The 11,771-nt window shown below is 49.5% G+C and overlaps 3 protein-coding genes and 1 non-coding gene across 7 annotated transcripts; 1 reads left to right on the top strand and 3 right to left on the bottom strand.

Moving 5' to 3' along the window:
* Positions 1-313: 313 nt before the first annotated feature.
* LOC138596731 (uncharacterized) lies at positions 314-4,594 on the bottom strand. 4 transcript variants are annotated; one of them, XM_069668054.1, is made up of 5 exons: positions 4,306-4,594; positions 2,397-2,929; positions 1,578-1,654; positions 1,214-1,465; positions 314-916 (listed from the first exon to the last, which is right to left on the bottom strand). In XM_069668054.1, exons 1-5 carry the CDS (start codon positions 4,449-4,451, stop codon positions 659-661), a joined length of 1,266 nt encoding a protein of 421 aa, XP_069524155.1. In that variant the 5' UTR covers positions 4,452-4,594; the 3' UTR covers positions 314-658. The 4 variants fall into 4 exon arrangements, with proteins under 4 accessions (XP_069524155.1, XP_069524157.1, XP_069524156.1 ...); XM_069668056.1 differs by having other exon boundaries at positions 2,397-3,023; XM_069668055.1 differs by lacking the exon at positions 4,306-4,594 and adding an exon at positions 3,148-4,292.
* On the top strand, positions 3,697-8,427 carry LOC138596736 (dual specificity protein phosphatase 14). The gene is made up of 3 exons (XM_069668064.1): positions 3,697-3,703; positions 5,938-6,254; positions 6,375-8,427. Exons 2-3 carry the CDS (start codon positions 5,944-5,946, stop codon positions 6,604-6,606), a joined length of 543 nt encoding a protein of 180 aa, XP_069524165.1. The 5' UTR covers positions 3,697-3,703; positions 5,938-5,943; the 3' UTR covers positions 6,607-8,427.
* On the bottom strand, positions 6,479-10,936 carry polr2d (RNA polymerase II subunit D). The gene is made up of 4 exons (XM_069668065.1): positions 10,640-10,936; positions 10,061-10,241; positions 9,868-9,963; positions 6,479-7,970 (listed from the first exon to the last, which is right to left on the bottom strand). The coding sequence occupies exons 1-4, from the start codon at positions 10,716-10,718 to the stop codon at positions 7,892-7,894; spliced, it is 435 nt and encodes a 144-aa protein (XP_069524166.1). The 5' UTR covers positions 10,719-10,936; the 3' UTR covers positions 6,479-7,891.
* A 391-nt stretch (positions 10,937-11,327) lies between these two features.
* On the bottom strand, positions 11,328-11,399 carry trnag-ucc (transfer RNA glycine (anticodon UCC)). The gene has a single exon. It is a non-coding gene; the product is annotated as a tRNA-Gly (tRNA).
* Positions 11,400-11,771: the final 372 nt, after the last annotated feature.

Below are 11,771 nucleotides of genomic sequence, written 5' to 3' on the forward strand. Positions count from 1 at the left end.
GTTAGAAGGATTTGGGGCTTTAAGAAGAAATGTAAGAACTTTGCTTTCAGGAATCTCATGTTTCCTTTCTTCCCAGTGAGCTGAGGATCTTATCATCAGCCTGTCAGACTGCAGGAAGAAGCCCGGACGTTTAGATTCAACCACTTTGTATTTGTCTCTCTGATGTGTTCGAGGACGCTCAGAGAGATGAGAACCGGCTGCTGAACAGGAAACTTTGAGATCGTTTTTTCTTCAGGGAGTGAAGTGACGATGAGGGCAGAAAGTCTCATTAATGTCAACTGAAGTTGTTGAATTTTTAATAATAAGCAAATAACCAAGTTTGTCGTCAGTAACATGAAACACAAAATATTGAAACATAATCAAGTTAACACCAACGACTTTGTAACAGAAGCTCATTTGTGGATCAGCCAATCAGAAGGGTTAACAGACTGACTGACGTGACCGCTCAGCTGAAACAGACCAACACCAACAGAAACACTTGTGACATCACATCGAACATGAACAACCCGATGTTCACTCGTCTGTGTGTCCAGGACCAAACTAAGAAAAATGTGTACAGACATGATCTCACTGTGGAAGAGAGACAGTGTTTCTATGGTAGCCTAGAGGTCAGAGGTCACCACAGAGCACAGCAGGGAATCGAACCGGTGATTTGTGTCTACAGTTCTGTTGTCCAGGCTGCTGCTGGTTCCTGCTGTGTCTTCCTTCTGAGGTGAGGCAGGACAGCCTCCCTGTAAAACACCTCCAGTCTGGACACCGTCTCCTCCCACAGGTCGGGGTCAAAGGTCACTGGCACGATGGCCGTCTCCTTCAGGGTGAAGACAACGATGTCGGCCCTCTGCAGGCCAGTCACAGCCAGCTGACACTGTATCTGTGTGAAGTAACTGTGAGACGTCTTCAGACTGTAGACCGGGGACTGGGACAGGAAGACAAGGAGAGGACGTTAGACACAAGGAGGGGACAACTGGGACAGGAAGACAAGGAGAGGACGTTAGACACAAGGAGGGGACAACTGGGACAGGAAGACAAGGAGAGGACAGTTAAGAGAAGATGACCAGTTGAGGAGAACAGAGGGATAATGACAGGGTTAAGACAAGAAAAAGGAGACAAGAAGATAAGGAAGGAACACTGGAGACGAGGACTACTGGGAATTTTAGGTCAACATGAAGACTACAGGAAGGACAGAATGTTAGTGGGGACAACGACTTTTTACCCCTCCAGGCTGCCGTCCATCCTCGTCCTGTATCTCCAGACAGAAGGCGGGGTCTTCCCTGCAGGCGTCCTCCACCCGTTTATGTCTGTGTTTGTAAGGACACTTCACCTCCAGGCAGAGCAGCCATTGGCCGGTCCGGGTGTCTTTTACAATGCCGTCAGGACTCGCAGCCAACCAGGGCCGCTGAGCATCAATGAACAAACCACAGTCCATAACGGAGACTGACCGCCCCAACGCAGTGCTCTTCAGCCCCTGTGTGAAGACATCATCATCATCGTTGTGTTATTATCGTTTGATTTAGTCTTTCTCATCAATTATGTGACATCTCTCTGCATCATGACCTCATCCGTTCACCGAACTGTACCTGATACCTGCGGACCACCTCAGCCTCCCTCTCGATCCCCCAGGTCATGGCTCTGGTCTGGATGTGCCGCCCCTCACCTGTCCAGTGAGAGTAATCCATCAATCATCTTTTCTAACTCTGAAAGCTACAGACTTATTTTAAATCACTATTTTAACACTTTGTTCCAGATTGAAATATTTAATGAAATGTGCTTCAGACATTCTTGTGCCTACGGTGGCCCTGAAGTCCCACACGGTGGTACGTTTTATCATGTGAGATAAAAAACCGAACCCTTTGTGAGTTCAGGGGCGCCGCATGTTCCTCTCAGGATGAACTGAAACAACTTTCAGGATCTTCTAATTGTTGGTTTAGCGCCGTCATCAGGGGAACTTCTTAATGTTTCAGTACTTTGGTTTATGGTCACAGGCGGAGTAGACGCAGCCTCAGGGTCTGACAAGTGAAGCCAGTGCACAAGTGCCTTAAGCCGGCCCTCTCTCTAACGTCCAAGCTTAGAAAGCAGCTGGCAACCCTCCCCTTCTGACATACACTCCATCGTTCTGACCAAATACCTGCAGAATTAATGACCTTCCCAGCAGCCTCAGCTGGACTCTGTTTATTTAATATCTAAATAATGCTAGCATGCTAACAGTAAACTAAGGTGAGCATGGTAAACAATGTACCCTCTTAGCATCAGAATGTTAGCATGTAGCTCAAAGTGCAGCCTCACAGAGCTGCTAGCATGGCTGCAGACTCAGACTGGTTTCTCTGGACTTTCAAGCGACCGGTCACACAAAAGAAGACAACTACCACTGAGCCCAGGTGGCTGGGGGTGTGGCCTACCTGTGATATCGGCCAGGTGGGAGGTGGGCGGGGTTTTGCTCTTGCCGTTTACGAAGCGACAGCGAGCGATGCGGTGAGCCACAGAGGCTGTGATCCGGTTCGTCCTCCAGGCGAACCATTCCTGGTTGGTCCTTTGTCCACGGGTCAGAACCTCCACTTCCTCAACAACACACCTGTCCAGCCGGACTTTCAGACCCAGAGGGACCTGCTCCGGTGTGAGAGGGGCTCTGTCAGAGAGCTGAGCTGGTCTCTGAGGTGGATCTGGGCCTGTAGCAGCTCTCTGAACTGGTTTCTGAGGACTCTGGGGGTCAGGATGTGGTCTTGCAGGAGGATCTGGATTACCCTGAGGGTTCTTCTGGACCGCCTTCCTGTCGGTCCGAGTCTGAAGGGGGCGAACGGCAGCCGGTCTGGCCTTCTGGCTCTGACCAGTCCTGGTTTTGGTTTGTGCTGCGTCTCCAGGCATCTGAATGGTCGGGTGATATCGGACCTTGGGGATAATCCTGTTTGTGTTCTGGTTCTGCATTTCCTGTTGTCTACATCAGAACAGGAAGTGGTTTACTTGTCTGGATCTGTGCAGGATTCACAAAAGTGACTTTTCCCGACGTATTCAAAACGCAGAAAACGAATCTGTTCATTGGTCAGAGGAAACAAATCAATAAAAAGATAAACAATAAAATGTATCATGATGACAAAGCAGGAAGTTGACAAATTAATCAATTAAATATGAGTAATATTACTGAAGCAGCATCACCTCAACATAAACATGTCCTTCTACAGGCGGCAGTCCTCATTAAAACTACGTCCTGTGCGTCCTTCGTGCGGCATTCGAGCTGCTGCAGGGGAGGGTTTCAGTTCATTTCAACTGTTGCTTCATCCATTTGTGTTTTACTATATCTGCTCATCATTTCTCGTTTGGCGTCCAAAGCAAAACACATGGCGTTCAAGGGTTTGTACCTCAGTACTCAAGTAAACCCTGTGTTTTCCATGTTTGAACGACCCTGGAGCGCCCCCTTGTGGGCCATTCGTGTGCTATTAAGACGTGGAACGGGGCTAATATTGGGCTCGGTCCTGATCCCGGTTTCGCCCAATGGCCACACGCGGTACTGCAGCGAAAAATCCCCCCACTTGTAACATAGACTAGGCCAAACATCTTCTTGATTATGTTTATCATTTCCATTTCGTCTTTGTTGGTTTAGAAAAGTATGAGCCAAATGTAGTTGGATGGGCTTTTATTTTGAAAAATGACGTCCGGAAGTTCCATCTGGCTTGTTTGTTATTTAAGACGCGTCTAAATCAGGAGTAAACAGGTGAGTGACCGCTGTTCTGTCCTCTAATAACTGCTTAATTATGCTTCTGCGTGCTCCGACTTATACAAACTCAAAACCAAACTCTGTTGAAAATGTGTCTGAAATGATAAATGTTTGAGTCATGGACACATCCGCCTCATCAGACCTACTGTTGGGATGTTTAACGGACTGTCGGGAGCCGGGAACACTTCGGCATTAAGTTCGAGCAACAAAGCGTATTAAAACTAAACACGACACTTTTATAGTTCAGCACAGTGGATCGCGACTGAGCCAACCAAACCGACCGAGTCCACCCAACCTAAAAGATTTTGTAATTCGACCCGGGAGCCGAACATTTCAGAATGTTGTCTTCTCGATGGAAACATCTTTATTAGTACATTATTAACAAGGTATTGGCATGTATGAAAGGAGCCATTGAATTGTGGCATTTGTGACTGAAGTTTGGCGGAAACGTTTTTGGGCGTGTTCGGACAGTCTTCAGAATAAACAGTGAATGCAGCATGTGGTTCACAGCTAAACCAAAGCGCTTATTAAAATGAGAGTGTCCCGCTGTCACCAAACTCCTGACAGGTTGTAAAAGTTAGAAACAGAGCAGATCTCACCTGAGTGTGTCGGCCTGAAGACAGAAGCGAAACTGAGTCACTGTCCCGTGACACGCACTGTGTGTGTGTGTGTGTGTGTGTGTGTGTGTGTGTCCTGAACATGTCTGTGCAGCTCTCTGCCCTGATCCATCATGTTGATGTTTCATGTGTCAGAGCAGTGAGAGCTTCATGTAACAGACTCTGTGTGATCCAGTAAACCTCCATGTTGGATATTAATGTTAACCCTCTATGGTACGATGTTGCCTCTAGGCCAGCCTGAATCCCTTTTTGCAGACTTTCTCACAAGGATCAGCTCAGCCATTTCTCTCCACAAAAAATTCTAATAGTTGAATGTACTATATTTGCTAATTAAGTAATGGAAACTTGTTAAAATGCAAATGTTGCCCTGAGGCCTCACCGTACCATTATGGCTTCACCATGACCTTTTAGTATTGTGTAATTATACTGTTCAGAAGCGTACCAGTCATCATACCTTTCTTTTTATCTCTACAATTTAACCCAGATACATTTGATGTAGTAAAGCTCAGGCTGTTACTGATCCCTGTAGGCTATAGTTTATAATTACAGAGAACCTTTTGAGTCTTTTTTGCAGAGCACAAGCTTATCTTTTATACTGTCTTTATACACAGGAGACTGACAGACTGATGAACCTGAAAACAAGCATTCAAACGGCATGCACTGTAACCTGTTGAGGCTCCGGAGTCTTTGAGTGTTTTTAAATACATTTGTACATCTTTGTCATTACTAACCATTATGGTACAGTGTTGCCTCAACGCACCCAAAAATGTTTCTTCAGCATTTCTTCAGATTTTGTTTATTTGGTCTGTTTGATGAAAACACATCATGATGCGTACCATAGAGGGTTACATTCATTTGTACTCTTTCTGTCTGCTTTACTGGATGACACTGAATACACTAACACGTTTATATGTGAACTGAACGCATTGGTGTCCCTGTGGAGCCACATTGTCGGGATGGCTGAGCGGCGCTGCGTTCAGGTCACGGCCTCCTCTGGAGGCGTGGGTTTGAATCCCACTTCTGACAAGCGTCTCGTCTTCTCGTGTGTGAGTGAGTTGACCTGTTCACCTGCAGGACCCTGAGGCGTGCAGGTAAGATTGTGGCTGACCCCTCTCACCCCGGTCACAGTCTCCTTGAGACCCTCCCCTCTGGCAAGAGGCTGCGCTCCACCAGGACCAAAACCTCCCGACACAGGAACAGTTTCTTCCTCTCTGCTGCCAACCTCGTCACACACCTGATGCGAATGATCTGATAACGAGCGAAACATTCGAATCAGGTGTGTTAGAGAGCGGAGAAACCTGAGACATGCAGGAAGGCAGCTCTCCAGGAGCAGGGTTGGACTCTCACATTGTCTGTACACTGCACTATTTATCTCATTCTATTCAAGTCTTTTACTTATTTATTCTGTTCTGTGTTCATTGTTCTGCAAAACCACCAAAACAAATTCCTTGTATGTGTGGACCTTCTTGGCAACAAACCAGATTCTGGTTTTTACCTTAAATAAACAGACGTGTTCAACATGTGCTGTGACTGTTAGAAGGTTCACGTGCTGGTCTAGCCAGGTTATAGTAAAGAATGTGTCATCAACCTGAGCTGTAGCTTTGTCTCCTGCAGCTGCTCATGTCGGTCTCTCAGATCCGTCCCGGTCTGTACCTCAGCGGTCTGGACTCGGCTCTGAACCTCGGCGTCCTCTCCAGCAGGAACGTCACGCTCATCGTTAACGCCTGCGGGCTGGAGGACGTGTCCTACCCTCCGCTGGACGGCCTGCAGGTCCTCCACGTCCCCGTCCAGGACCGACCCCACGCCCCCCTCGGACACTTCTTTGACCTGGTGGCTGAACGGATCAACCAGAACCAAACGGGGACGACGCTGGTCCACTGCACGGCAGGCAGGAGCCGGTCCCCCGCCCTGATCATGGCCTACCTGATGAGGTAGCCCACCACCCTCACTGCACCCATACTATAAACCTGTGTACCTGTACCGGTACACCTGTACCGGAGTATTTGTGCAGCAGCCTGGTTCAGTAGAGGTTCTGGTCTCTGTGTTTGCAGGTTTGAAGGTCTCAGCCTCCGCCGCGCTCATGAACTGGTTCTGCAGCAGCGACCGTTCATTCGACCAAACGCCGGCTTCTGGAGGCAGCTGATGGAGTACGAGAGGACGAGGAGCAGCAGGAGCACAGTGAGGATGGTGCAGACGTCCAGCGGAGTCCTGCCTGAGGCTCTGGAGGACGAGGAGGACGAGGAGGACACGAACAGCTCTGCAGCGTACTGCGTCAACGTCTGACGGAGGGACGAAATCTTTCAGTCTGACTTCCTGTCTGTCTCTCGGCTCCGAGCTCGCTGGTTCCAAGTTACAAAGTTACAAAGGTTTCATCAAACAAACAGGACTAATGGTGCATGTGTTGGGGACTACTTTCAGCGGCGGATTAATGTACATGGGATGCATGTGAGTTGTTGGTTTGTTTGCAGTTAGTCTGCCAGAGATGTTTACAGCAGAGCCAGGCTCTCTTCTCCTGCTTCAACCTGACACGGGAGATCACGCTGAGCGGTCACACGTTTCTGTGAGCGCGCTCACATTAAAGGGGCGGAGTCAGCAGTGTCTGACCAATCACACACAGGGACCAGTCTGCCGTCAGCTGATCGGTTGTTCCACAGACTCCAGACTGAAGTCCTGTCAGCTGCAGCTGCTGATGCAGGAAGGACAAACAACACAAACATAATGACATCACTGCTGCATCATCAGAGCTCCATATATTTATTATAACACTCGTGTGTTGCTGCAGGTTGATTCGCTGCACTGATGTATTTTTGTTAAGGACAGATTGAGACTTTTCTCTCAGCCGCATCGAACTTTGGAGCAAATCAAATCAAAGCACGCTTTAAAGCCGAATGTTTACGTTCATATCTGATAAGAACAAAACATCGTCAGGCTTCAGGGTGTTCATCAGCCTCTGCTGGAGATGTTTATCAGTGAAGCTCCATCAATATCTCTCATCAATATGTTTCATAAAATCAGACGTAAACAGGAAGTGTGTCACCGCTCTCTCTCCCTCCTCCCTCTCACCATCAGCTCACAGAGCTCCTGAATCAGAGACCTGATTGGTCAGTTGGTGGTGTTTACTTCAGGTTGTTCTCTGATCTCCAACATCACCTGCTCCGCAGCAGGTCAGGTGTTCAGCAGAAGCTGGATAACACCTGATCCTGCTTCAGAGTGAACCCCCAGGTGGAGGCAGAGCACAAACACGTCACGAGTCTGAGGGGGACATTCAAACAGACCAGAGGCAGTCAGGCAAAACACTGTTTATTGTGACGGCAGAAAGAAGGCCTGTGTGGTGAGGCGTTCAGGGACACCTGGAGGACTGTGATGTCATCAGATCACACGGTCACTCTGATCTGGATCCATCAGCTCAGTTCAGAAATACAGAAGTGTGAAGCAGTGAGGGGAGGACAGGGACCTGATGGAGCTCAGGGCAGGAGCACCAGGGCCCACACGGGTCCTGGTCCGGGTCCGGGTCCGGGTCCGGGTCCGGGTCCGGGTCCTGGTCCGGGTCCTGGTCCGGGTCCTGGTCTCAGTACTGGAAGCTTCTCTTGGTCTGGATGTCGTCCAGAATCTGCTGCAGCTCCTCGTCTTCAAACCGACCCTCCAAACTGAAAACATGAAGACGTTTCACACAGCTGATCAGAAGGGGACCTGGTTTTTAACGTGTCTGAGTTTGTCCACATTAAAGGTGTGGACGACAAACAGGAAGGTGTGGACGACAGACAGGAAGGTGTGGACGACAGACAGGAAGGTGTGGACGACAAACAGGAAGGTGTGGACGACAGACAGGAAGGTGTGGACGACAAACAGGAAGGTGTGGACGACAAACAGGAAGGTGTGGACGACAGACAGGAAGGTGTGGACGACAAACAGGAAGGTGTGGACGACAAACAGGAAGGTGTGGACGACAAACAGGAACACACAGTGTGTGAGTGTCTCCAGTAGATGTGTTCATCCTGCAGCAGTGAAACAGCCTGTAATGGCTGCAACATAATCCTTGATGGGTCAAAGGTGGCGTAGGTGTGAGGTGGTGTAGGTGTGAGGTGGTGTGAGGTGGCGTAGGTGGCGTAGGTGTGAGTGTGAGGTGGCGTAGGTGTGAGTGTGAGGTGGCGTAGGTGTGAGGTGGTGTAGGTGTGAGGTGGTGTGAGGTGGCGTAGGTGTGAGTGTGAGGTGGTGTAGGTGTGAGGTGGTGTGAGGTGGTGTAGGTGTGAGGTGGTGTAGGTGTGAGTGTGAGGTGGTGTGAGGTGGTGTAGGTGTGAGGTGGTGTAGGTGTGTGGTGGTGTTAGGTGGCGTAGGTGTAAGTGTGAGGTGGTGTAGGTGTGAGGTGGTGTAGGTGTGAGGTGGCGTAGGTGTGAGGTGGTGTAGGTGTGAGGTGGTGTGAGGTGGCGTAGGTGTGAGTGTGAGGTGGTGTAGGTGTGAGGTGGTGTAGGTGTGAGTGTGAGGTGGTGTGAGGTGGTGTGAGGTGGTGTAGGTGTGAGGTGGTGTAGGTGTGAGTGTGAGGTGGTGTGAGGTGGTGTGAGGTGGTGTAGGTGTGAGGTGGTGTAGGTGTGTGGTGGTGTTAGGTGGCGTAGGTGTAAGTGTGAGGTGGTGTAGGTGTGAGGTGGCGTAGGTGTGAGTGTGAGGTGGTGTAGGTGTGAGGTGGTGTAGGTGTGAGGTGGTGTGAGGTGGCGTAGGTGTGAGGTGGTGTGAGGTGGCGTAGGTGTGAGTGTGAGGTGGTGTAGGTGTGAGGTGGTGTGAGGTGGCGTAGGTGTGAGGTGGTGTGAGGTGGTGTGAGGTGGTGTAGGTGTGAGGTGGTGTGAGGTGGCGTAGGTGTGAGTGTGAGGTGGTGTAGGTGTGAGTGTGAGATGGTGTGAGGTGGTGTAGGTGTGAGGTGGTGTGAGGTGGCGTAGGTGTGAGTGTGAGGTGGTGTAGGTGTGAGGTGGTGTAGGTGTGAGGTGGTGTGAGGTGGCGTAGGTGTGAGTGTGAGGTGGTGTAGGTGTGAGGTGGTGTGAGGTGGTGTAGGTGTGAGGTGGTGTGAGGTGGTGTAGGTGTGAGGTGGTGTGAGGTGGTGTGAGGTGGTGTGAGGTGGCGTAGGTGTGAGTGTGAGGTGGCGTAGGTGTGAGTGTGAGGTGGTGTAGGTGTGAGGTGGTGTAGGTGTGAGTGTGAGGTGGCGTAGGTGTGAGTGTGAGGTGGTGTAGGTGTGAGGTGGTGTAGGTGTGAGTGTGAGGTGGCGTAGGTGTGAGGTGGTGTAGGTGTGAGTGTGAGGTGGCGTAGGTGTGAGGTGGTGTAGGTGTGAGGTGGTGTAGGTGTGAGGTGGTGTGAGGTGGCGTAGGTGTGAGTGTGAGGTGGCGTAGGTGTGAGGTGGTGTAGGTGTGAGGTGGTGTAGGTGTGAGTGTGAGGTGGCGTAGGTGTGAGGTGGTGTAGGTGTGAGGTGGTGTAGGTGTGAGTGTGAGGTGGCGTAGGTGTGAGTGTGAGGTGGTGTAGGTGTGAGGTGGTGTGAGGTGGCGTAGGTGTGAGGTGGCTCACCTGGGGATCAGGGCTTTGGCCTCTTCGGCAGCTTCAGGACACAGGTTTGCTAAACTTGCCAACTCAAACTTGTGGAGCTTCTTCTGCAGGAGGAGGCTGGAGACAGAGAGAGGAGACATGTCAGATCAGACCTCACACAGCTGATGTGATCCTGCCCAGAAGAATCCCCGACAGGTGAGAGGTGAGCTCAGACCTGCGTACAGCCGTGATGGTCTCGCGGTTCTTGAAGCGGCTGAAGCGAGCCGTGTAGTTCAGAGTCTTCATGAAGACCTCGGACAGTTCCTGCTCGTCCTCGGCGCTCTCGTTCTGCTGCTTCCTGTGCTCCAGCAACATGTGCACCTCCGAGTTCAGCAGAGTCTCTGCGTTCTCAAACTCTGAGACAGAAACACACACACACACGGTCACATGCTGAGGCACACAGTGCTACTGCTCTGACAGGAAGAGGACAGCAGGGGCCATGTTTGTAGTTCTTCTACACACTCAGAAATAACATTTGTTTCCTTTCACAGTGTATGAAGTACAGATGGAGGGATGATGCAGAAGCCCTGACACTGATCACCTGATAAAGTTTTGTAAAACAGAAATCAGCCTCTGACAGGCCGACATCACATTGTGACTATAACCTGTGTCATAAATATCAACCGTGGAAACATATTGCACAATAAGATCTAAACTCAACAAGAGTTGACATTTAGCTTGTTTCTCGTATCTTCGTTGCTCACGAGACTAAAACGGTTGAATGCTGGAGATTCACTTCAATGAAATAAGAGACCTTTAGGAAACAGCAGCTGTGAAGCATCCTCTTCAACATCACCGACGTGTGTGGACGCCGCGCCACCTCCAGCCGCCATGACAGACAACAGCACCGGCTAACGGCTAACAGTCAGCGGGCATCAGAGAGGAAACAAAATGGCGTTTCACAAAAACCGCGGCCGGCCTGGAGATGAAACACGGACTGTCGGCGGTCTGAGGATGATCTTTGTGGATCAATGAAGCTCCAGCAGTTTAAATAACGGACACGGAGTCGGACAAGGCGCCTTTCAGCCACTGAAAAACAAAGCAGATCATTTCCGTGTCAGAAACCAAACACTTCCTGTCCGTAGTCGTCCTTCAAAATAAACGCAGCAGGTCGTAGCGCCCTCTGTCGGTCAGTAAAGGTCACTGCGCATCTTGTGAGTGTACCGAGCCTTCTGCCCGTTACCTGAACACGGTGGCTGAAATAAACTGGTGCCGCTCCGGTGGGAAAGATGAATGTTGGGCGATTAAAGCTCATTCTGATTTGCTAAACGAGATAAAACCTGAAAACTCCGATTTTTAAAGGGTTTGACAGTCTACTGATTTATTTTCCACTATTTCATTTTTTGATAACAGCAGCACATCATCTAAACTGAGGTAAAAATGCTTTCAGTGAAACGAACTCATCAGTTCGGTACTTAGAAAATTTCAGGGCGGAAAAGAGATGCGTTGGCCGGGAATCGAACCCGGGTCAACTGCTTGGAAGGCAGCTATGCTAACCACTATACCACCAACGCTGTCCATGATGGAGACCCTGGTGACATTTTCATACTGTATTTAAATCGACCTTTCACTGTTCATTATCATGTGTGCGTTTGATTTTATGGGCTTCACTCTCATGTTGCCTGATTGTCTCATTCCTCAGCTGTTGTTTCAGGTTTATGACTCCGCACTGGGAATAGTTGAACTTAATGTAATTTAACTTTAAGCTTCACAACGTTTTGCTGTAGCTTGCTGGTGGTCTAACTCACATTGCATTGTGATTCCAGGAATGAAAAAACTTTTCTTCTTTTTTTTGTTGACTCGAAAAATGACCAAGAATTTTGGGACAAATATGTTTTATTTAAAAGAACACTTAAAACAGGAAATAAAAAAAATATTCGGTGTAA

This window comes from Semicossyphus pulcher, unplaced genomic scaffold (assembly GCF_022749685.1).
Source record: "Semicossyphus pulcher isolate SPU_LCO1_2020_fin unplaced genomic scaffold, fSemPul1.0.p SCAF_19, whole genome shotgun sequence".
In the NCBI taxonomy this organism is placed as follows: Eukaryota; Metazoa; Chordata; class Actinopteri; order Labriformes; family Labridae; genus Semicossyphus; species Semicossyphus pulcher.

Bases quoted from the DNA above. Each gene is read 5' to 3' on its own strand.
- LOC138596736 (XM_069668064.1), top strand. From the start codon at position 5,944: ATGTCGGTCTCTCAGATCCGTCCCGGTCTGTACCTCAGCGGTCTGGAC. The intron at 6,255-6,374 runs GTAGCCCACCAC...CTGTGTTTGCAG, and splicing joins ATCATGGCCTACCTGATGAG to GTTTGAAGGTCTCAGCCTCC.
- polr2d (XM_069668065.1), bottom strand. From the start codon at position 10,718: ATGGCGGCTGGAGGTGGCGCGGCGTCCACACACGTCGGTGATGTTGAA. The intron at 10,242-10,639 runs GTCTCTTATTTC...TTTCTGTCTCAG, and splicing joins ACAGCTGCTGTTTCCTAAAG to AGTTTGAGAACGCAGAGACT. The intron at 9,964-10,060 runs GTCTGAGCTCAC...CTCTGTCTCCAG, and splicing joins ACCATCACGGCTGTACGCAG to CCTCCTCCTGCAGAAGAAGC.
- LOC138596731 (XM_069668054.1), bottom strand. From the start codon at position 4,451: ATGAAACATCAACATGATGGATCAGGGCAGAGAGCTGCACAGACATGT. The intron at 2,930-4,305 runs GTGAGATCTGCT...GTTCTGATGTAG, and splicing joins CTTCAGGCCGACACACTCAG to ACAACAGGAAATGCAGAACC. The intron at 1,466-1,577 runs GTACAGTTCGGT...GTCTTCACACAG, and splicing joins AGGTGGTCCGCAGGTATCAG to GGGCTGAAGAGCACTGCGTT.